The sequence below is a fragment of the Dromiciops gliroides genome, chromosome 1 (genome assembly GCF_019393635.1).
Source record: "Dromiciops gliroides isolate mDroGli1 chromosome 1, mDroGli1.pri, whole genome shotgun sequence".
In the NCBI taxonomy this organism is placed as follows: Eukaryota; Metazoa; Chordata; class Mammalia; order Microbiotheria; family Microbiotheriidae; genus Dromiciops; species Dromiciops gliroides.
Window position 1 is genome coordinate 292404016 of NC_057861.1, and position 25089 is coordinate 292429104.

Consider the following 25089-nt stretch of genomic DNA (forward strand, 5'->3'; position numbering starts at 1 on the left):
GAGAGGGAGAGAGGGAGAGGGAGAGGGAGAGAGAGAGAGAGAGAGAGAGAGAGAGAGAGAGAGAGAGAGAGAGAGAGAGAGAGAGAGATGCAATAAGAGAAAAATTCTGTTTTCCATTTTTAGCTGCTTGTTACTAAGCCAGCCCAATATTTCCCCAGTGCATAAGCCTTACTCCATAGTAATGAGGCACTTTTAAAAATACATTTTAGGCTGATGATGAGTGAGATGAGCAGAACCAGAAGAACATTGTACACAGTATCATCAACATTGAGTGTTGATCTACTGTGATGGACTATATTCTTCTCACCAATGCAATGGTACAGAAGAGTTCCAGGGAACTCATGATGGAAGATCTCCAAATCCTGGGGAAAAAAGAACCGTGGAGTATAGATGCTGAATGAACCATACTATTTCTTTTGTTTTTGGTGCTGTTGTTTTTCTATTTTGAGGTTTTTCCTCATTGCTCTGATTTTTCTCTTATAACATGACTAATGCAGAAATAGGTTTAATGTTATTATGTACACACACACACACACATACACACACACACACATATAAACCTATATCAGATTACCTGCTGTCTAGGGGATGGGGGAAGGAGGGGAGGGAGGGAGAAAAATCTGAAATTGGAAAGCTTATATAAACAAAAGTTGAGAACTATCTTTCCATGTAACGGGGAAAAAATACTTTATTTAAAAAAAAACCCAAACTTCAAAAAAAAATACATTTTAAATCTGCCCTGTTTCTCATTCCTTTTTCATTTTTAAAGGTCATTTTCTATATCACTCATAGGAAAAATAACCCAGACATAGCTTGATTGTCTTATATAAATAAAGGCCAGACGGTAGTAGTAAGTATTCCAAGTGAACCACCATTCTTTTTTGGGGGTGGGGAATGAGGGTTAAGTGATTTGCCCAAGGTCACACAACTAGTAAGTGTCAAGTGTCTGAAGCCGGATTTGAACTCTGGTCTTCTTGGATCCAAGGCTGGTATTTTATTTCACTGTGCCACCAAGCTGCCACTGTGAAACATTTTTGCCAGGCTTGCCAGCATCCTAGCTTGGCCTCAGCAGCACAAAGCAGAAGAGTTACAGAAGTCAGAATTACTTGTTTGTGTAATAAGGCAGATATTGGCCCTGCAGGTTCTATCTGAATAGATCTTTTATCCATCCTGTTCTTTCTGAATAAAGTTTATATCCTTCCAGAGTTATATTACAATTACAGATACTTTCCTATCAAATCTCACGGACACCTATGAAGTCAAATCTTCCTTTTGCAGCTAGAATGTCTTTAGTTAATTTTGTTTCTTGTATATCTTTGGTGCATCTGGGTGTTGACTTTTGAAGACTTTGATGCAGTAGGTTTTATTGCTGTGTCATTTCTTGGATTTTTTGTTTCCTGTCATTTTTTTCTGAGCATCTGTGCTGTTTTTCCTACAATGTAGTTTATTTTATCTATGATATCTAGTTTTGTTGATATACTTGCGACATTTTCTTTTTCCTTTCTTTTCAGTTTTAAACCCGTTTTTTGAGTAAGCTTTCAAGAATCCAGGCAAATCTTTTTTTCTTCTTTTTTTAAGTATCCCTTTATTTTAGGTGCATGCCATCTCTGGTCAAAAGCCTATCCTTCTTATAGCTTAAGCTGTGATCCAGAAATCCAAATCCTGTTCTCAGATATCATTTCAGCTTATGAAATTCATCATCTTCTTGCTCATTTCCCAAAGCTGTCATTCTCTTCTAAAGTCCTTGCCTTTCCTTTAAAACAGTGCTAGAAATAACACTGGAGTCCCTAAGGTTGTCCTTTTCTTGCACAAGACGTCATAATCCTTTGCAATGCTTTCTGATTCCTTCTGGCATCATTATTTGCACCTGTGTGTATCACCATAAGGCAAGACTAGTCATCAGGTTTGACAAGTTTTCAGAGGTTCTCAGTCATATGTAAGATCCATACTCTTCGAAAGACAGCTGACCTCTCTATTGTCTTTGGCAGCTGGGTTATGGAGCTCATAGAGCACTGGACCTGGAATGAAGGAGACTTGAATTCAGATATGCCCTAGATACTGAATAACCATGTGATTCATTGTCAAATTCACTAAAATCAGGAATGAACTGTGGACACACTTGTTTTCCAAACTCTCTTCATACATGTTTGTGTTACCTTCCCATGCCTTTAAGAATTCTGTATGCAAAGTCAAATTTATGTACTGTGAATTTACATAAAGTGAGAACTGTCTGCAGATTCTGTATATTGTCTCCCATCTTAGCAGACCCTGCCCTGCTTTTGTCTTTTTACCCCTCAGTCTTACCCCATTGCCAGACTGTGAGACCTGGGAGAGTAGGCACTTAAATGCTTTTTTATTGATTAATAAGATTAAGGTAGAATTGATTTATGATAAAACAGAGCTAGTGCAGTAGACAAAACGATCTAGGATGGGGTAGGACCAAGCAGGACAGGGTTGAGTGTATAGAGAAGTAGCAGGGTAAAGGAACCTTCACTTCTGTAGATGGTGATCCTAATCACAGTGATTAGGAAAGGAGGAGATTTGTTAGCCTTAGGCCAGGAAGTGCTAGTTGATAAGGATAATCAGGCCATAGTGCAGGCCTTAAGGCCGTCAAGAAGATGGAGTTATTCCCCTTTACAGATAATGCTTTACTGATGGTCTTAGATAAATAGTACTTATCATTTTAAGATAAGCTCCTTTTAATCCTATGTTCTCTTGAATGGGTGCTGTATTTTGTCAAAGATGTTTTCTGTGGGGGGGGGGGGCAGTTGGGGTTAAGTGACTTGCCCAGGGTCACACAGCTGTCAAGTGTGTGAGGCTGGAATTGAACTCAGGTCATCTTGAATCCAGGGCTGGTGCTCTATAGCTGGTGCTCTATCCACTTAGCTGTCCCCTTAATTGTTCTTTAAATGTTTGGTAGAATTCACTTGTGAATTCATCTAGCCCTGGAGATTTTTCAGGGGTGAAGCAAGGGTGCCCATTATCACCTCTATTATTTAATATTGTATTAGAAATGTTATATATAGCAATAAGAGAAGTAAAAGTAATTAAAAGAATTAGAATAGGTAATGAGGAAACAAAACTATCACTCTTTGCAGATGGTATGATATGCTTAGAAAATCCTAGAAAACTTTAGCAGAGTGGCAGGATACAAAATAAATCCACATAAATTATCAGCATTTCTATATATTACTAATAAAATCCAGCAACAATAGATAGAGAAATTCTTTTGAAAATAACTATGGCCAATATAAAATACTTGGGAGTCTACCTCCTAAGACAAACACAGCAACTATATGACCAGAGCTACAAAACACTTTTCACAAAAATAAAGTCAGATCTAAATAATTGGAAAAACATTAATTGCTCATGGGCAGGCAGAGTCAATATAATAAAAATGACAATCCTACCTGTTTATTTATTTAGTGCTATACCAATCAAACTATCAAAGAAGATAATGTAATTAATGTGACCACTGATCCCAGGAAGTATTCAGCTTAGCATCTAATTCACTCATACTTTCTCTCTTGATCACTATTCTTTCAAATGGCTGTTGGCAGAGCCTCAAAGTGGCAGTACAGAGTAAGGCGAAAAAAGAACTAGACCTAGTCTCATCTCCCTCATTTGCCTGCCTCTCTCCTTTCCCTTAACACTCCCCACTCTCTTGCTGGATAATATACCTCAAACATATTCCTCTAGCAAGATTGTGTCAATTGGCTGCTGCCTTGGTATTCACATTGTTTCTTCTCCCTCCTGCCTGATTGGCATGATCTATGACAGCTTAAACTTTGATTCAAAAGCTAATCTCAGGGAGGGGCCTGAGGTTTAGTGAGGCTAAATGTTTGTTTACAATCATTCCTCTACTAAGTGACAGAGGCAGGGTTTGAACTCAGGTTTTCTTCACTCCATGTCCACAACTCCATCCACCATATTATGCTGTTTCCCTGTGAGGTACTCTATTATCATGTAATGTAAGCTACAGTTACTTTGCTTAGATTTGCAAAATATAAATTTTGCAAAATTCTGTTACCACCCAGAAGATGCATCACTTTCCCCAACACCATTGAATAAGATGGGGAGAGGAGATCAGGGATGCAATTTCAGTCAGTCGATATGTATCAAATAATATGTGGCAGTCTCTGTTACGTACAAAGAACTAATTGATCCCTGAACCCAAACTTCTTTCATTCAAATGGAGGAAACAGTGAGGACATAAGTATATACAACATAAAGTTAATAAATATAATAAATGTAAATATATACAAACTAGTTAAATATGAGATAGTTTAGGAGGGAGGGGAAAGATAAATTGGTATATTTCTGCAGCTAGTTCAATGAACTATTTCTTACTAATTTTGACTCAAGGTTTTATTTCTGTTATATGTCCATTTGTTGTTGCCTACAGGCATTAAGAAAATACAGTATTTTGCATTTTCATTATAATTCCATTAAGAATTTTCTTATGTTTACTCTATGATTTATTCAGTAGTAAAAATAAATGTTCATTATTACTAAGCTTTTCTTTCACTGATTGTTTGCCTCTGTAGCTTTTTTTTTTTTTGTCGGGGCAGTGGGGATTAGGTGACTTGCCCAGGGTTACACAGCTAGTAAGTGTCAAGTGTCTGAGGCTGGATTTGAACTCAGGAACTCCTGACTCCAGGGCTGGTGCTTTATCTACTGCGCCACCTAGCCGCCCCCTGCTCTGTAGCTTTTTGGCAGAGGGCGAAAACTCAGATTCCCAAAGGCATTTCAATTTCAGACCATTTTCTACCACCTGTATTGTTCCAGCCCAGAATTGCTTAAGGCATTATTTAATAATAATGTTGAGAGAGACTTTCTGATTATATGATGGGTATCTTAAATTCCTGCACTACAGATTGATGTCACCATATGATTAATTTCAGATCTTTAGGATACTTTGTCATTAATATATCGAACATTTATGTGATCAAATGAAGATGGAATTACAAGCGTGTTAACATTGTAACATGCATGGGTTCATTCATCCGAAGTCCCTCAATCTACAGGTTAATTTAAAAAAAAAAAAAACCAGGCGCAAGACCTGAATTCTGGTCCATACTTTATCAACTGACCCTTTGACCTCCAATAAGTCCATCACATATGCCCAAGTGTCTTAGGTGTAACCACGTCACTCTCGTCCAAGAATGTTCACTGGCTTCCCATTTTCCATAAGATAAAATACAAATTCCTTATATTAGCATTTAAAGACATTCTCAGACTATTTCTAGTCTACTTTTCCAGTTCTTACTTACTGTAGTCTTCTTCACTTGGTCAGTCACCCAGCCAAACTGTCTTCTTTATGTTCTCCGTGCTTGGCATTCTGTCTCACCTCTGTGTGTTGTGTAGGCTTTCCCATACTCCCCCTTCATCTTGGTCTCCTAGAATTCTTAGCTTTCCTTAAGGGTCAGCTCTGGTGCCATTCCCTATGCAAAGCCTTCTCTCTCCTTCTTAAGATTGCCTTCTATTTACTATTTATGTGTTGTACTGACTAGTACAATGTACATTTCTTGAGGGCAGAAGTGGTTTTTCATTTTTCCTTTTGTCTGTCACTTATTATGGTGCCTTGTGCATAGTATATACCTAATAAGTCCTGCCAAAATGAATTTGGCCTCTTTTAGGCCTCAGTTTCTTCACCTTTACAGATAAAAGGATGATTCAGGTCTATTTGTTTTAAGTATGTCACCTCTGTGTCTGTACCGCCATATATATATATAATATATATATTATATATATATCTTTGCTTTTGTTCACAACGTTATTAGAGTGTGTCACCTGAACAAAGAGAGGGAGGCATGTGTAATATGACTTTGGTGGCTGACACTGAGGGGGCGTGAGCTCTCTGGAGTCTAATTTCAGAGCTCCCTTTAAAGTCTCTGACATCCTAGAAATATGAGTTCCTATTAGAACAATTATCCCAGAAACACATTACTGATCTTCTTTGTTTTAAAAGCAGTACCTAAAATGACTGCAGATTCTTGGCTGGTGGTTTCATTTACCATTGAACTTTGTGCTTTTGAGCCAGAAATGTTTTCTCTATCAGTATATTTCTTTACTAATACTACAGCAATCATATTATTAAGGCAGTTGCTCCTCAATCCATCCTTCGATTTTTACTTTTAGGACAAATTTCTTGACTCCCTTTTGAGATCTATTTATTAATTAACATAAAGTAAGCAAAATGACTCCACCTGCTTGTAGAATCCATAGCAGCTACAACTGATATGGGTGTCTTCCATTACATGCTTAAATGATTCCTTCTTTCTGGAGTAAAGCTTGCTAACCGGTCTATAAGAGCTCTTGGTTTGAGCCCAGAAAATGAGTTCAGACTCATGCAGGCCCCTTAAAATAAACTTAGCAGGTCTTAATATTGTCCAGTGTAAGCAATGTGCAAAAACACAATTGTAGCAATATATGCAAATGGGGGAAGGAAAAAAGAAAGCATCCCACTGGCATTTTGACAATTGAGGGAGTTACTTAAATACAGTGTAGCAAACTGGCATCTACAAAGAGGATAAATTGGCAGTTAGGAAATATATACTGGAAATATGTGGAAAACACAGTCATAGCACCTGCTTCTCCCTTTGGCTGAGAAAAGGCATATTGGAAGGTTTTAATAAAAATTTTCCACAGGCAACATTTAGAGTGAAATAGATGTTCACAGACTAGGGGAGAATTGGAAATGCTTGGTGTTTTAGAGGATGAGAAAAAAGGTTCTTGGATATATGCAGTTGTGTGTGCATGTTTTAAATTGATGACCCATTTTCATTCTTAAAGAGAAAGAAAGCATTGCCTAATTTCAATTAAATACAGTATTGCACTATCTTGATGTGTAATTGAGAAATGTTCTTTATTACTGCTTGAAAAGAGTGCCAACTCCAAACAGATGTGTTCTACCTCCATCTAGACCCAACTGGATTTTTCCTCTCATGTTTCATTTACTTTTCTTTTATCATATGAATGGCAAAGCAGAAAGAAGGGCCGGGGTGGGGGGGGGGGTGAGGGGGGAAGTGGGGAAAAGCAGAAGGAAAAATTTTGCAACTAAAGTCTTGTTCTCAGAGTGAGAGGCATCAGCATCTAAAAAGGTGGTTGTTCTAGTTGTTTATCATCTTTTATGTATATAATAACATCCAGTTCTCGAAGAAGAGGTTTTCATTCTGTGCACGTATTTCAACCTTGAGAGCAACTATTTGATTAATGTTCCTATCACTCGGTGTGTTAGAGAGATGGATAATTAGAGAGGTGCATTTCACCCTCCCCCCCCACTCTGATCAATGTATTAAACATTTATTCATTGACAGATAGTAAAATCCAAGTGGAGTGTGATTTTTTACTTCTTTGGGAAGTTACTCTTCCTTTTACCTTCCCCCAGTTCCTCTGGCTGCATCTTGAAGGTGGGAGGAAGGAGAGAAAGCAAATTTAAGGGAGGGAGAGAATGATGATTCTCCCATGTGAATCACCATGTCTGAGCACTGTGGGTGTTCAAAGAAGACATAATGCATCTGTATAGTCTAAGGCTGGTTTTCATCGTACCCATACTGTACCTTGTTGGGTCTAAGATAAAAATGAAATAATCAGAAATGAATGGAAGAAAATCTTAGAAGCGGTGCCACTGAAATTCTGGAACACAACGAAACAAAAATACATGGAGTATCACTGGAATGTAAAATGGACAGGTGTCCTAAATGTTCACAAAAAGGCTCAGTATTTAGCAATAGGGAAGAATTAAATAATACTTGCCCATCAAATTACAAGGATAGGGTTTCCTCAATATCAATTAAAGAAAATTCACCAAGTCAATGAGAATTAATGATTTTAGCATCTGCTTGGACACAATTGGGAGGTTATTTGACTAGGAAACTGTCAGTGGGAGTGGTTGGGGGCAAATCCTTTAATCTCTGTCAACCTCTGTTTTCTTAGCTGTAAAATAAAGATAATAGCACCTCAAAAAAAGATTGTCATGAGGTTCAGATAATATGCATGGTGCTTTACATTATCATCATTATCATGGTTATTATTCTGATATTATTATTTATCTATATGCTATCTTCCTGGATAGATTGTAAGCTCTTGGGGACCGAGACTATTTCATATGTTGGAATGTATTTGGCACTTAAATCAGCTTGGTGGCTGATTGCTATGTTAGATTGTACCAAATATACCTCAGACCTGATTGTCATACTACTTATTTACCACCAAAAGTATGTGACTCATTCTCTTGAGGAATTGTTCTATGGAAACATCTCATACTGGAAATCTTGGAGAAAGTGCAGTTGGCATTACCGAAATACACTCATGCTCGAGATTGCAAGACAATGAGACACATTCATTCTTCAAATGCAGGGATTTCCTCAACCCAATTAAAAAAACAAAACCAAAAAAACCCCCAAACTCCCCTTAAAATTACATGCCTTACACATAGTACACACTTAATAAATGTTTGAAGTGAATTGAATGACACATCCTGGAGCTTGAAGAGTGCTGAAAAATGCTATCCCTTCCCCTCCACAATGGTAAATGCTCTTCTAAAGTATAGCCATGTTTAAACACAATTGACTTTATATTTATTTTGCATATACTTATTTTAATAGAGTGTTATTTGATATTATTTATATTGCTAGAGATAGTCTGGTAATAGATAGAGGCTTTTGCCTCTTTTACTTACATACTATGTGATCCTAGGTGAGTCTCAATCTCTCAGGGCCATAGGCCACACTCAGAGCCTATAAATTGCTGAACGGATGCCAGCTTGAATTGTGAGAAGGATTTTCCTCACTGGGAGTGATTTGAAGTTCAGGTTATCCACTTATGAACAAACCCAGTAAAAATATAGACCTGGTCTTCTCAAAAATGTGCAAGGCAATGACCTATATGTTGGGAATATAGAAACAAACAAAAAAATAAGAGTCTCTTCTCGCAAGGAATTTAATGTACTTCATTCTTTTTCTCTTTTCTAGAGTGTAGGAATTTCTCATGGATGGGAAGCTTCCTGACTATGCATATAACTATTAACTCCCCTTTTGTGGTTCAATTTACAATATTTAATATAATTAAATTCCTCAAGTTTCAAGACTTTGAGTTCTATAGAATGAATAACAATTTAATTACTTCATGAAATATTCCAAATTGTAGACAATGAGTTCCTTTGAAACAATAGAAATCATTTATGTGTAATTTGAAGTCTTAGCTATCCACTTATTTTATTATCTTGAAAGACCTCAAAGACTCACTCATAGGACACATAAAACAGCCCTGACCACCATTCACAATCACTTTAGCATCTCTATTTATTTGTTTGTTTGTTTGTTTGTTCATTTGTTCATTCATTCATTCATTTACTTATTTATTTTTGGTGAGGCAGTTAGGGTTAAGTGACTTGCCTAGGGTCACACAGCTAGTAATTGTTAAGTGTCTGAGGCCAGATTTGAACTCAAGTCCTCCTGAATTCAGGGCCAGTGTTCTATCCACTGTGCCACCTAGCTGCCCCCAGCATCTTTATTAAGATTTTTTGACCTCACATACCCTTTAGTGGATGCTCTCTTTGCTCCATATGTTTATCCACACCTTGGATGGTGTTATGAGGCTTAGCTCAACATCTGAAATCTCTGACTTGCCTCCTTCCCTCTCTCCAAACACAACCTCCTTATCTTCTTTTTTTGTTTGTTTTTTGTTTTTTAGTTCTCTTTATTATACCTACAGGACTTATATATCATTCTCTTAGAGAAATGACCTCTCAGGGTGACTCCCTTCCTTTCCAATTTGCCCATTCCTTTTACCACACTTTAGCTACAAAGGACTCTTTCCCTTCCCTAGATTCTACATACAACTATATGTTTTAGAATTCCATTTCCAGACTCTTAGCTTCTTATATTCCCATTGAACTTTGACTTGGATTGTTTAGCTAATCCCTAATCCTTGACCACCCCTATTATTCTTTGTTTTTGTTTTTGGTGGGGCAATGAGGGTTAAGTGACTTGCCCAGGGTCACACAGCTAGTAAGTGTCAAGTGTCTGAGGCTGGATTTGAACTCAGGTCCTCCTGAATCCAGAGCTGGTGCTTTATCCACTGCACCACCTAGCTGCCCCCCACCCCTATTATTCTTTCTCCCTTGCTGGGAGGAAAATCAGTGCCAGAGTAAGATAATGTCCAGCAAAGAATTTGTTCTTTATGAATTCTTGCCATCAGACTTGAACTTGTCTCTTGGTGTGATATTTATTGATTCTCTTATGCTTTTCTCAATAAGTTTCTGCTACAGTGCCCCATCAAACTAACATTCACACATGCACATACGCACGCACACGCGCGCGCGCACACACATACATGGCAGATGATCTCATCTACTTGATAGAGAAGGTTAAAACTATCCACTTTTGCTCCTTTTGGACCTCTTTCACTTTGGCATGTTATTATCTTCAAATCTATAGTTCTAGCTCTTCCTCTGGTCTCAGGATTCACTCTCCCTCGCTAAAGCTAAACCTTTCACCTGTACTCTGTCCTCTCACTTCCTATGTCCTTGGGATCTTCCCAGAATTAGTGTCTCTCTCTCATTTCCTTGCTCTTTTTACTTCTTCCCCTCTCTTTTTCCCTTACCTCCCTCTCTCTGTCCCCTTTGATAATCTTTCCATGGAATCTTTCCCCTTCATTTCTAATATGCTCAAGGCTTCCTTAGGAATACTGGTACTTCCGGCTTTGATTCAATTTCTCTTCTTCCCTTTATTGCCAAACTCTCAAATATCTCATCTACACCCACAGCTTTTACTTCAATCTATCTATTCCCCTATTGACTCCTGAAATCTGGCTTCTGTCCCTACTACACAATTAGAATTGCTCTCTCATAACTTGGCAGTGGCCTTTTGTTACTACTGTTCAGGCTGCCCAATCTTATATAGGATATATACCGTAAATTGGCCAGTCAGTTCTTGAAAAATCTTTTTCTCTCATGGCAAAATATTTTCCTGATTTTCTTTTCTTTTTAAATGCACAGATGACTATCAAGCTGAGTCGTTATACCCCACTGAGGTGTAAGGAATGAGCCAGGTTAGCATCTTGATTTGAGTCCAGTCCAATTACTACCTCCACAGGTGGAATAATTGGTACTTCTTCCTGCACTTAATTTAGTACTCCTGTGCTTATCTAAACTATCATAATACTGCTTTTCATCTTGCTTGATTCTGTGAATTCCATCCTAGCTCCCAAGCCACCCCTGGACCAGCAAGCCCAGTGTATGCTGTCCAGACAGCAGTCTGTATCCTGACCATTTTTCCCATATCTTGTGTTCTAATTTTTCTTCCCTTTTTCTTCTGTCTTAACTGCATATGGTCCCCCAAGAAATCTTGGCCCTTGCTTTCTTTGTATTTTCTTCTTTGGGGAGCTTGTACACTCACCTAGCTTTAACTATTTCTTCTAACTTTTCACCTATATTTCAGCCACCAACCTAAATATGAAATATCTCTACTAGGATATAGAATTTTCTATTTTATCAAGTTAAATGAGCTCCAGAAACAATAGCTTCCCTTTTTTAGAGGAAAGATTTAATGACAATTAGCTTCATGAAGAAATTAATACTGTGGATAATTTCCCACTCTGGACCCATACTGATCTGATCTTAGCCTTTTGTCCTCATGTCACAATAGTTTGATGACTGACTGGTTGGAAACAGTCAGAAGTGATAGAGGCACCAAATAGGAGGTTTTGTTTTTGTTTTTGTTTTTTTGTTTTGTTTTGTTAGGCAGTTGAAGTTAAGTGACTTGCCCAGGGGTCACACAGTTAGAAAGTTCCAAGTGTCTGAGGTCAATTTGAACTCAGGTCCTCCAGGGCAGTGCTCTATCCACTGCAGCACCTAGCCGCCCCCAAATAGGAGTTTTAAAGTAGAAGTTACAAGCAAATAGTAAGGTGCTTAAAATGAACAATTCTACTCTCTCCATTTCTTTCTATCAGTATTCAGCTGAATTCTGAGAAGGGTTTAATGGCATAAGAATTTCTTCCATAAAGAAGGAGGAAACAAGCTTCAGCAAGTGAGTCCTTAAATCAGCTTTTTGATTGACATCTTTTTTGAGGGGGGGCAGGTCAATGAGGGTTAAGTGACTTGCCCAGGGTCACACAGCTAGTGTCAAGTGTCTGAGGCTGGATTTGAACTCAGATCCTCTTGAATCCAGGGCAGTGCTCTATCCACTGTGCCACCTAGCTGCCCCTAAATCAGCTTTTTTTTTTTTTTAAGGCAATGGGGGTTAAGTGACTTGCCCAGGGTCACACAGCTAGTAAGTGTCAAGTGTCTGAGGCCGGATTTGAACTCAGGTACTCCTGAATCCAGGGCCGGTGCTTTAACCACTACGCCATCTAGCTGCCCCTAAATCAGCTTTTTAATAGGAGGGTTTCAGTGCTTATTGTAGCAGCTCCAGCACCCAAATGAGCAGATACCCTCCTCTTCCCATGTACACAGTGGGTTGAAGACACTGGTGCATGGTGGTTCTTTCTTTTCATTGGAAACATGAGTATGGACCATCAGTTAGCAGGATAGGATGTGCTCGGCTTAGATTAGTAATACTGCTTGTAAGCATCCAGAATAGAGGCAGGCAAATGAGTGGGGAAAGGTATCATACCCTGGATCCTATTACCTCCAATTGTCAATATCCCAAGCTCTCAGAAATAGCAACACATAGCCCATTGATTCTACCACATCTTGAGACCTGATAACCACCATAACTACCTTAAAACCCACAGACTGAAACCACAGGCATACAACTATTCTTTGTTCCCAGTGGAGACCCTAGGAGAAAGAAGTATGATGAGGGTTGTTGTTTCCTTGTTGCTAGAGGGCTAATGCTTTAAGCACCTTTCCAAATTTGCCTCTCCTAAGGGTAGAGCCCCAATTACCTCACCCTAGTTACAGTCCTGGCTCCATGCTATCCCTGGAGAATGCTTCCTCAGTCCCTGGCCAGCATCTTTACCAATTTTCTTCCACCTGTGTATCTGGAACTGCTTGCTGTCCTCTTGGTAATATTATTAGCAGTTAATGCTTACTAGCACTCAATGGTTTCCAAATACTCCTCACAATAACCCCATGAGGTAAGCAATGCAGGTATTATTATCACCATCTTAATGGGTTTTTTTTGTTTGTTTGTTTCAAAAGCCACAGTACTTGCTTGACTTCACAAAATTTCCTTTAAGATCTGACTATATCTCTTCTTAGATTTCTGTTGCCCATAAGATTAAATATAAACTCCACTGCCTAACAGTTAGGGCACTTCCATTTAATAATATGGAAATAGTGGAATGAACATTGACTTTGAAGTCAGAGGCCCTAAGTTCCAATTTCCTTTCTGTTGTTTACTACTTGTGTGTTCTTGGACATGTTACTTATCCTTCAAGTCTTCAGTTTCTTTATCTAAAAAGAGGTTGGAACAAAATAAACCTCTAAAGCTATTTCCAGCTCTAAAGGTGGCATGGTATAGTAGACAAGAGGGTGTGGCTTGGAGTCAGGAGTGCCTAAGTTCAGTATCCACCTTAGACACTTACTAGCTGTGTGAGAATAGACAAGTTGCTTCCCCATTTGGGGCTGCTGTTCCTCATATGTAAAATGAAGGAATTAGACCAGATGGCCCCTAAGGTTCATTTCTACTCAAAAATCTATAGGAGCTAATGATCTTCTATCATCCCAACCTTATTTCATACTATTCCCCTTCGTGGGCATTATATTTTAGCCAAAGTGGATTGTTAGCCATTCTATTATCTCATCCTGAACTACTCTGCCTCCATAGACACCCCCATGCATGAAAAGTTCTCCCTCCTATTGAAGTGCATTCTCTTTCTTCAAGCTCTGCTCAGGTGCCATATTAATGCTTTATCAATCCCCCTAACTGATAATAATTTCTCTCTCCTCAATCTTTCGCATAATACCCGGGATCACAACTTTGCCTTTTATCATATACAACCTTGCATCATATTTATTTTTGTATATTCATTGTGTCTCCATTACCTTCCCCTGTTTGACTGTAAGCTAACTACTTGAGGGCTGACTGTACTACATCTATATAATTCAACATCCTAGCATAGTACCTTGCCACATAGTAGACATTTAATTCAAATGAACTCCCAGGAAATTATAGTCATTTTAGATACTGCATTTAACATAAACAAGAAAAAGAAATTGGGAGACTTGTTCTCAAAAAAACTCATGCTGAGATTTACAAACTTTTATGGGGGGCTTAGCCATCTCAAACCTCCCAAGTGTTGGTCACTCAGAACTTCCAAGAATATTATGCAGCCCTTTGTCCCTTTCTTCCATGATGTAATCAAATTAATGAGTCTTTGTAGACCAAAAATGTAGATGATAGCATACTACAGTAGAGATAAATGTAAAACAAATTTGCTATTTGAGACCACTCATCTAGTCATCTGTAAAATGAGGGCTTGGATTGTTTGATCTCTTCATTCCTGGCAGTTCTAAAGTACTAAGTGTCTATAGTACTTAATGTTCCTTTAATGATAATGGTGATAAAGCCAGACTTCAGTTCTGACATCAGACCTGCCACTTGCTGTGTGAGACATTGGTCAAGTCGATTAACCTCTTTCTTCTTTAGTTTTTTCATTTGTAATATTCAAGTAATATTGCTTGTCACTTGCCAACCAGCAGTATTCCTTCTGCTAATTGACTGACTTGGCAGGGATGTTGCAAGGATTAGCTCATCAATTATTTAAGAACTCTTTGAAATATTAAATAGATGATGTAAAAAAAATACCTTTAAAAGAGTGAGACATCAGATAGCTCCATGAGTTTATCTACAAAATAGGCCTTAAATAGACCATGGAAACTTTAAAAGAAAAGTAAGAAATAATCAATCCTTAAGGCAAATGTGAGAATTTTAGAATTTAAAAATGTCATTCTAAGATAAAAAATACATTAAACTATGTCATATAGACTCATCGATATCAGTGCTATTAGGAACCTTGAGGATTAGCTAGTCTAGCCTTTTAATTTTGCAGATGATGAAATGAATACTCTTGGTCATGGAGTAAATTAGTGACAGAATTGGGTATATTGTATTGTTTCAATATTGCTAATGAATTTTATAAGTATAATTTGCAGAGAAATGCTAAGATTATTATTTTAATTAAATCAAAACTTATTAAGCCCAGTGACAAGTAGTAATAATCATAATTGACACTTATCCAAGATCAATATAAAACACTGTGATACAATTGACCAAAAAGTTACTGCCATCATAGCTGCAATTTTTTTTTTTTTGGTCCAGATCTGTGATGTAGGTATTAAAGTTCTCTTCACTAATGGAAGTATCACTTTCTCTATTACATTAATAGAAGTATTCAGTCTCCCATTTCTATGACTTTGTCTAGGATTTCCCCCATGCTGAAGTGTACTTTCTCTTCACCCATTTACTCTTAGCATTCTTAGCTTCCTTCAAACCTCAATTCCTGTTCCACTTCTTTGGAGAAAAAGACTTTTCCATATCTATTCCCCCTTAGTTACTAGTTCTCTCTCCTTGCTTCTTAAATTATCATATGTATTTTTGGCTGTGTCAGTGTGGTATCTGCCCTTTCTAATATAAACCAGTGCAGGGTCTGGATTTCCTTTTGTCTTTGTGTAAGGCCTAGTGCTAAGTGCTAGGAATATAAAATAGGTGCTTAATAAATGCTTGGATTGTATGTGATAGGATAGACCTGAGATCACATCCAACTCTTAAGATTCTATCCAACTCTTAAGATTCTTTCATATTCTTACAGTGAAAGGAGAAAGTGGAGTATCTTTTTTTAATGACCATCTTTTCTTTTATAAAAATTCTTTAAATATAGTATAAAGAGTATTAGAATCAGAATAAAAGACTTATTGAATTATGGTCTTGGCTCTGCAAGTAACTTTAGTTAAGTCATTTCTTTGTTCCTCAATTTCCTTATTTGTAAAATAAGAGAATTGGACTATATTATCTCTTGAAGCCCTAATTAAAACCTTTTGTGCTCTATAGATGTTTGGAGACATCTGTGTATTAGTTTAAGAGTACCACAGCAAAGAGTTTTAATGTGAATGTAATCAGAGAAACATCTGTTATTTCTAAAGTGAGGTTTGGGACCATCTTGGATATGTTGACTCTTGAGACAACCTGCTATGGTAGAAAGCTATCAAGACCTAGAGGCATAAGATGGAATTTTGAGTTCCAGCTCTCCTTACTAGCTTTGTGATCTTTGACAAATCATTTCATCTCCTCAAAATTGTAAATTGTAAATAATAATGCTGCTCCCACCCTCACAGAGTTGCTACAATGAACAAATTATGAATGTATACCTTTATTTGAACTTCAAACTACTATACAAATGGCAGGTATTTAGAATTACTCTTGTTTTATGGGACTGAACTTACAGCATTAGTCCCTTTAGAAAGGGAGAATAAACTTGTCTTCAGTTACATAAAGTACAAAGTTGCTAAAAATAAATGAGATACAACAGAAGTGCATTGAACCAGGTTTTAGAAGAAGTAATGGTCATCCATTAATTGGTAGAAAGAGTAGGGAGAGAACATGATGCATGGGGGAGACAGCATGAGCAACGTCATAAATGGGAGGACCAGTTGGTGAGTAACTAGAAAAGATGGAGAGCCATGTACCTGTGCCAAGTACTGGCACATTTTTGTTTTGTTTTTGGTGAGGCAATTGGGGTTAAGTGACTTGCCCAGGGTCACACAGCTAGTAAGTGTTAAGTGTCTGAGGTTGGATTTGAACTCAGGTCCTCCTGACTCCAGGGCCGATGCTCTATCCACTGTGCCACCTAGCTGCCCCTGTACTGGCGCATTTTTAACTTAAATATTTTTAAAGTCTAGGCAGAGTTGGGATGAAAAGAAGCATATTGACATTTTTAAAAATTGGGGGGGGGGAAGCACCAATTATAGGTATCTTAGTATCTATAGAAAATCTTCCCATAAAGAATTCTAAAGGAGAGTCAAGTTTTTCTTCTTTAGCATTTTATGGAAGCAGATTCTACTTGAAGAGGCTTATTATGATGCATATTTGGTATCCTTAAAAAAGTTATATTGAACTCTAAATCAATAAATATTACATCCCTACTAAGTGCAAGGCAAGACCAAACAACAAACAAGGTAAATTATTCAGACTCTCCTTACAAGGAGAAAATAATTTATATGACTTCATCAAATAAGGATTGAGGAGCAATATACTGGCAAATATAGCAGTGGGGCAGGAGAGTTTTTGTTGATCAAAAGGCATGGCACTGTCTCATTAGAGAAACTATTAATGCAGACTGGTTGCATTCTAGCCATTCCTTCTAAGTGCATGTCTCATTTCATTTGTTTCCATTTCTGAAGTGAAATTAGCTTGTCATCCAATCAGCATTTAGCATATGACCAGCTGTCACTACAGTAACTCAGTTTAGACTGTTCATAGGCCTGAAGGTCTTGGGAGACATCTATGCCAAAATACTTAACTTGCTATATTTAGGAAACAAGTACAGGCTTCCTTTTTCCTAGCTTCTTTTGACATTACTAATTTTTAGATACTACTAGATGCTACTAATCCAAACTTAAGCTGTCCTCTCAGCTAATTGAAGTAAGGGTCTGAGAAAAAGATAAACTGGATAAGAATTATGAAGATATGACAAAAAATTCCTCATAAAACAGAAGGAGACTCTTGAACAACACAGATTCTCAGGTTGGTTCATGGGGCTTTTTTTTTTTTAACAAGTCTTGAATTTTAATCAGTTTTATATTGTAATTTGGGAGGATTTGTGAAAAATTGCATCAAAGTAATTTGATTTTTAAGTAACAAGTTTTTTCTTTCCTATCAGACTATAAATACTTATGTAATCTTTTCTGTCTCATGTACAAAAGAAATTTATCATATTCTTTAGTACATTTGAACCCTGTTTCTATTTTGAGGTGTATTTGGGTCTTACTTTTCAGTTACATAATCAAATAGGTAGATTTTATATATATATGTATATATATATATATATATATATATATATTTAGCTTGTAGATTTAAATTCATTTGCCTAAATGTATCCTTATTAGGTTCTTTATTTGGGATACTGAAATCTGGCCATAGATAGTTCTTAAAATGAAACCTCTAAGTTTTTCTTTAAGTAGGCCTATTTATTTCATTCCTTTGGTTTTATTCAATATAGTTATTTACTGTTTGGTGCTATCTAACAGGAAATGAATCCCTTAAGGCTATTTTTATACCTACAAGCTTGTAACCTTCCAGATACACAGTTGGAGCCACTCTTTTGCCAGATCTCTAGTGATCATACAATTGACTAGAAGCACTGGTACTTATCTCTTATCTCTTTGACTGAATGTTAAATGCAGTCATTTGGAAAGAATTATTACCATGCATGTTAAATCCATCATAAACTTAGAAGAATTTACATAAAAGACTGAACAATAATGAAGTGACTTTAGGTTACTTAACTGAGGGGAACGGGAAGGAGAAATGACCACCCAGGAAATCATGAGTAAGATAAATACTGTTCTAATAATTGATAGGTTTTGCCTGTGAGAGGAAATGAAAAGGAAAGTTAACTGTATGTTCATAGTAACACAAATTTAGTGGTGTCCATCCCTCCAGCTCATTTACAGTGGAACTCTATTGGAAGAGATTCATCACTAACTACATTGCATAAAAGGCGTGTGTTGGAGGTGGTCTGTGTTCTGAAACCAAATATAAATGTTTGGCTTATCTGTTCTGATTCACTTCTTCCCTCATTCACATGGATAATGCTAATTTATATGGTAACAACCATTCTGTGTCACCCGCTAGCTCATTGCTTATATAGGCAAAGCACATGAAAGTTATGTTTAGAATTTAATCCCGGCTTTGGTGAATGTGAAGATGTGGGAGGAATGCTCTAAGAAAATGTCTTAGGAGTGTGGGGGTTTCTGTTTTGTTTTTCATTTATTTATTTAGAATAGCATGAAGGTCTCAAGGCACATTAGAACAGATATAGGAGAATAAGATAAAAACACAAGAATGAGGGACCAGTTTATCAGGCTATACCCACCAACCTCTCCCAGTTCCATTGAATTTGGGATTGGACTAGTCTCAGCCCCGCTGCTGCCATTCTCCACTTAGCCTTACACACCCAACACATTTGCCTCAGAAGCAATTATAGCTAGTGATAGATTGGATTCTTGGCCAAAGGAACCGTGTAGTTTTAGACAATTTTGAGACCTATCATTTTCCGGAGCTTTCTTCCATATATTTCTCTTTCTTTATCTTAGTCTATGATTCTAAGTTCTTTGATCTGTTTCATAATCCTCTTTTAATTCAGATACAAGTGGGTGTTCACTCAGTTTGGGGGTGATGTGAAATACCAAGTACAAGGCAGAAAAAAATGGTGACATTTTACATTAAGGAGATTGAGTTAGAAGCAGATGTTCTAGGTTATGACTTGGGTGTTTGGGGGCTAAAATTATGTAAGTCAGTGAGAAGAGAGTAATTTGCATTTTTGCTTTGTTTGGGGCACAAAGATATAGAAATGGGGGCAGGGTATGACTAATGTCAGTGTTTTCCTGATGAAGTCATTCACACCATTTATACTTAGAGAATTCATTTACTGTTGGGGCTCTGAATTGTGTAGGTATGTGTGCATGCATTTTTATAATATACATTTGGTCAAGCTTGTGATTTCATCAGTATAAAGGGGTTCCTAGCAAGGAACTTACTCTACCAATGCAGATTAATACCTGCCCAGCAATGGCATAGTGTTAGTTGCTTGAGGCAGGATTTTAATCCAGGTCTTCCTGACTCTGAGACAAGCACTCTATCCACTATTCCATGTTGTTCCCAGTCCAGCCTTCACAGCCATCATTTGCGGAAGCAACTCCTGTAGAGAAGAGGCCAGCTATCCCCACCAACTATCAACCAACTGCAACACAGGACAGGATAGTCAGCCTAGCCAAATCAACAAGACATCCTGATGGGGAGAAATGGGAGGTAGTATGTGCCAGATAAGTCACACCATCCATCTCCCCATAGATCTTGATGGGGACAGACCAATGCCCCTTGCCATGATCCTAAGAAGCAGCCCCTGTGGAGATGCATCCTGCAGGTCCTACAGTCACAGTGACCGAAGATCAGAAACAAAAGTTCTTGCCACCAGAGTCCTGGGTACTGTCAAATGGTTCCAGATCAGAAACTGAACCCATTTCATCAGTAGGAATGATACTGAGGAAGAGACATTAGCATCTGCTTTGTCACTATACCTAGGGACCATGAGACCTTTCCAACTTGGAGCTTCTATTTGTGTTCTTTCCTTCACTAGAATGTAAGCTCCATAAGAACAGAGACTATCCTTACTTTTCTCTTTGTATCCCCAATGTTTTGCACAATGCTTTGCACATAGTATGTGTTAAGAAGTGCTTCATTCATGCCTTTTTTGAGATCAAGTATTTTAATATCAATTTTCTTCATACATCTGAGGTGTCTCTTAATAGAGTTCAGAATATAACATTTCTTAAATGGTGTTACTGAAGCTAGTGCATTACAGTCAAATATAATGACTAGGAAGCACAGAACATGGGTCTGACCTGGGTTCTAAACTCAGCTCTGCCTCCACCTCGTTGTCTGTGGCCTCAGTCAAGCCAATTTACCTCAGTTTTAACTCATTTGAAAAATAGGAAAATTGAATAAGATGATCTTCAAGTTTCTTCCTGTGCTGATAATTTTGTTCAACATGAGATGAGAAAGGGCAGCTAAGTGGTGCAGTGGATAAAGCACCAGCCCTGGATTCAAGAGGACCTGAGTTTAAACCGGCCTCAGACACTTGATACTTACTACCTGTGTGACCCTGGGCAAGTCATTTAACCCTCACTGCCCTGAAAAAAAGAAAAAATGAGATGGGAAAGAAGCTGGATGAAATGATCTTGAGGTTCTTTCCTCTGCTAAAATTTGATCTCAACATGTATTGAGGAATTGTGGTGCAGTGTGAAATGTGCCAGTTTGGAGTACAAATTCTGGCTCTGATGTGCTTAGTACATATGTTGTTGTTTTTCAGTCATGTTTGATGTTCCATGACCCCATTTGGGGTTTTCTTGGCAGAGATACTGGAGTGGTTTGCCATTTCCTTCTTCAGCTCATTTTACAGATGAGGAAACTGAGGCAAACAGTTAAATGACTTGCCCAGGGTCACACAGCTACTAAGTGCCTGAGGCTATATTTAAACACAGGAAGATGATATTCTATCCATTGTGACACCTACCTTAGCACATAGTAGGTACCTAATAAATGCTAATCATTTGACTATTTTTTACTTCTGTGATGTTAGGCTGGTGACAAACTCTCCAGTCCTCAGTTTTCTCCTCAGTAAAATAGGACACCTGGGGTATAGATGACCTCTGGGGCACATTCCAGCTCTAGATATGTGATCTTTTTTGAAAATTTGTCCTTGATATCCACCTGATGAATACACACCAAAATAACTTTCTCATTTTTATTCCCTCTCTTGTAATTTAATTCATCTACCCTCAAGGAACATGTTCTCCTTCTGGCTGCTATGTACTGGGATACTGTGAAATGCAAAGAAATCTTACCGTCACCATAGAAAGTGATAAAGCAACCACAGAAATAACACTGGTCTACAGGCTCAGGACCTTACCCAATAGAGTCAGGCTGTTACACATGAGGCAATAGCAGAACTAAGGAGGGGACCCTAAGGACCAAGGTTCAGATAACACGTCTGATACTACCTTATTGACCTTGGGGAAATCACTTAATGTCCTTGGGTCTCTGTTTCCTCATATGTAAAATGAGGAGATTGGCCTTAATGGCTTCAGAGGGTCTCTTCCAACTCTAGACCTATGATCTTGTAATTTTCTAATATCTCTTTTCTTATATAATCTTCCTGAGAGCTTTGATATGAGAAACCTATTGCATTTGCCTCAGATAAACATTTGTGTTCTCTTAAACTCAAATTCATTTCATATTTAGTAAACCCCTACTATGTGCAAGCATTGTATTATGTCTGGAAATACAGTGATAAAAATGTTATATATTGTAGGTTAATAATAAAAGTATTCTTAATATTCATTCAAGTGAACAAATCATAAATCATAAGAACAAGGCTCACAACCTTACCCAAATCCTAGGATGGAAAGTACATGGTTTAATTGGTTTAATGCATGGGTCAACGAACTAGAACCCACTGAAGGCCCTCTGCTTATATTTGTATAGCCCTGGGGTTAAGAATGATTCTTACATCCATTTAGTAAAATAAAACTTTATCTCAAAAAGTAATAATACATCCTTAGCTGGAGGGCCTACAAAAACAGGAAGCCAGCCAGATTTGGCCTGGAGGTTGAGGTTTGTTGACCCCGGTTTAGGAGGAAGAGCATCAGGAGACCTAGAACCTACTACTAGTTCTGCTACTCATTCTGTAGCAGGTATCATTATCCCTATTTTAGTTACATATGAGGAAATCTGAAGTTCTAAGACTTTAATGATTTATCTGAAATCATAGTGTTGATGAACATGAAAACTGTCACTGTATCTCAGACCTCCTGATTCCACAGCCAGTGCCATTTTTGCCACATTCTATTGTTTTCTCAAAATAAATATTACTTTGAAAATTGTACTTATTTTCCCCTTAGAATCATAATAAGATTTAGAGCTAGATGAGAACTGAAAACATCTAGTCCATTTTACAGGTGAGGATACTGAGGTCAGAGAGGAGTTTTATGATCTAGTCACACAACCCTTAGCAAAAAAGCCAAATTTGCAAGCTGCACTTAAGTCTTTCAACAGACTTAAAATGGGATTTTTTTTTTTTAGTTCCTGTTGCTGCAGGACAATAGTGGAACATGTAACTGCCTTTTATATACTCACCTCATCTTTCCTATTGTCTTCTACAGGCACTGCTATGTGGATATTTGTTAGCAATGACGGATGTGGAAACTACGTATGCAGATTTTATTGCTTCGGGAAGAACCGGTAGAAGGAATGCCATCCACGACATCATCGTGACTTCTTCGACCACCAATACCAGTGATGTCTCCCTTAAGCTATCGGACCTTGATATCAACAAGCCTGGTAAGTGATGTGGGTGAGTTTTGGGGAGGAGGGAAGGGGTAAGGGAATCTTTCCTGGAAGGTAGTGATTTGAGGAATTTGGTAAATATGGTGATGAGTGTTAGGCCAGCTCACACACATGTATGTTCATGGGATGATTGAGAGATAGCTCACTGGGACTTGGTCAAATATGAAGAGCAATATATGAATATAACCTTGGATGAAAAGTTGTGCTTTTTAGGATTCTAGACAAAGGTAAGTGACCAATTTTGACTTCTTAGTCATTACCACTCTATTTTTCCAGTAGATTTTCATATTTTTTTCTTACATTACTTAGATTTCCCAATGTTTCCTTTTCCACCTACCCTCCCAGAGAACTATCTGTTATAACAAAGAGGAAAAAAAATTCATCTCCCAAAAAGTTTCATTATATGTGCGGTGTTCCACATCCATAGTCCGCAGTATATACAAAGAAGCAGTGGGAAGGTATTTTCTCAATATCTGCTTTAGAGCTAAATTTGTTCATTAATTTTTTGACAGCCTTCAGTTTCCTTTGTTTTGTTGTTCTTTTCATTTTAATTGTTGTCAATGTGTACAGGATATTGCTTCCTTGAATCTACCTATATCACTTTGTAACAGTTCATATAAATTTTCTTGTGCTTCTCTGTATTTGTTGTAGTCATCTTTTCTTAAATTTAGTACATTCATGTTTCTATTACTCAAATGTAGAGATTGGTTTATACGAGCCCAGTTTGATGTGCACCTACATTGTCCCCCAGTTCTTTGCTGCTACAACTATTTTAGGGCATATGGAGCCCATTTGTCATTAATCTCCTTTGCTCAGGTGACCTATGGAAGCATTTTCCCATGGTTATACTGATTTCTGAGCCTCATTGTACATATTTGTGTGTCATGTTTTTTTTGGACATTTCATAATCACTAATGGTCCTCTAAATTTAACAAGGGTAGTATATCTTACATAAACACAAATAAATTTTGAATCCCTATCCCTACCCCTATCCCATGTTGAATAGAGAAAATAAAGCCCCCAAAAAGTAATGGAGAGAAAATCCATTGTATCAAGTGGCTGCTTAGCTGTGCAAGCATTGCCCTTCCTTATATGGAAGGAGAACTCTCTAACTGAAGAATAGAAATGGGAGAACAAAACATTCCATGATTCTGAGGTAATTGTAGTAATTCTCCATTTTACCTAATTCATCAGAACTTCCCAACATTCTTGGAGTTCATAATTTTTCAATATTGATGTGCTGAGTGTCTATCTATACTGGAAAGAAGTAGAAACCCAGACAGACAAACATGTTCATATGGGGAAAGGTATCATTCCCAAAATCATAATTTCAGAGCTGGAACTCACCACAGCTGTTCTCTAATCCAGCCCATGCCAGAAAAAGAATCCTCAGCATGAGAGGAAAAAGGGAATAAACATTTATTAAGTACCTCCTAAATTCCAGTCAGTGTTCCAAGTGCTTTACAGATATTTCATTTGATCTTCACAGTCCCTCTAGAGATATTTATCCCCATTTTTTAATATATATATATATATATATGTTATCCCCATTTTGTAGTTGAAGAAACTGAGACAAGGATAAGTTAAGCTATTTACCCAGGACCACATAGCTAGTGTCTGAGGCTCGATTTGAACTCAGGTCTTACTGACTCCAGGCCTAGCACTCTATCTATTTTGCCACCTATCTGATTAACTACAACATAACTGACAAGGATTCACCCATCCTTTTCTATCACCTCTCCTATCCCTCTAGCCTGTATCTTTTTAACCTCAACCCTTGTATCCTCAAGGATACTTCTCTTCACCAACAAACTCCTTGAAAAAGATCAAAACTTCCTGCTTCCACTTCCTTTTCAGCCACACCTCTCAGCTTCTTGTGTTCTTGCATATACCTCTCACCACTCTTTATACCATAGTAAGAAGTGATAACTGGAAGCATGGGGAGACAGAGAGAACAGATATCAAAAACATAAGAATGACTGATTTAAGGGTTGCTGCTGACTTCCTAATGGCCAAA

General features: G+C 37.7%; 1 protein-coding gene across 5 annotated transcripts in view; it reads left to right on the top strand.

The window, feature by feature from the left end:
- The window catches only part of PKIA (cAMP-dependent protein kinase inhibitor alpha), a 77218-nt gene that overhangs the window by 47056 nt on the left and 5073 nt on the right, over positions 1-25089 (top strand). For 4 of the 5 annotated variants that reach the window (XM_043975587.1, XM_043975586.1, XM_043975588.1 and 1 more), the window contains exon 2: positions 22889-23066. In XM_043975587.1, coding sequence (XP_043831522.1) covers positions 22889-23066 — 178 coding nt within the window. Of the gene's footprint in view, positions 1-17511; positions 17691-22888; positions 23067-25089 lie in introns of those variants that run through there. The other variant, XM_043975589.1, reaches the window with a different exon arrangement.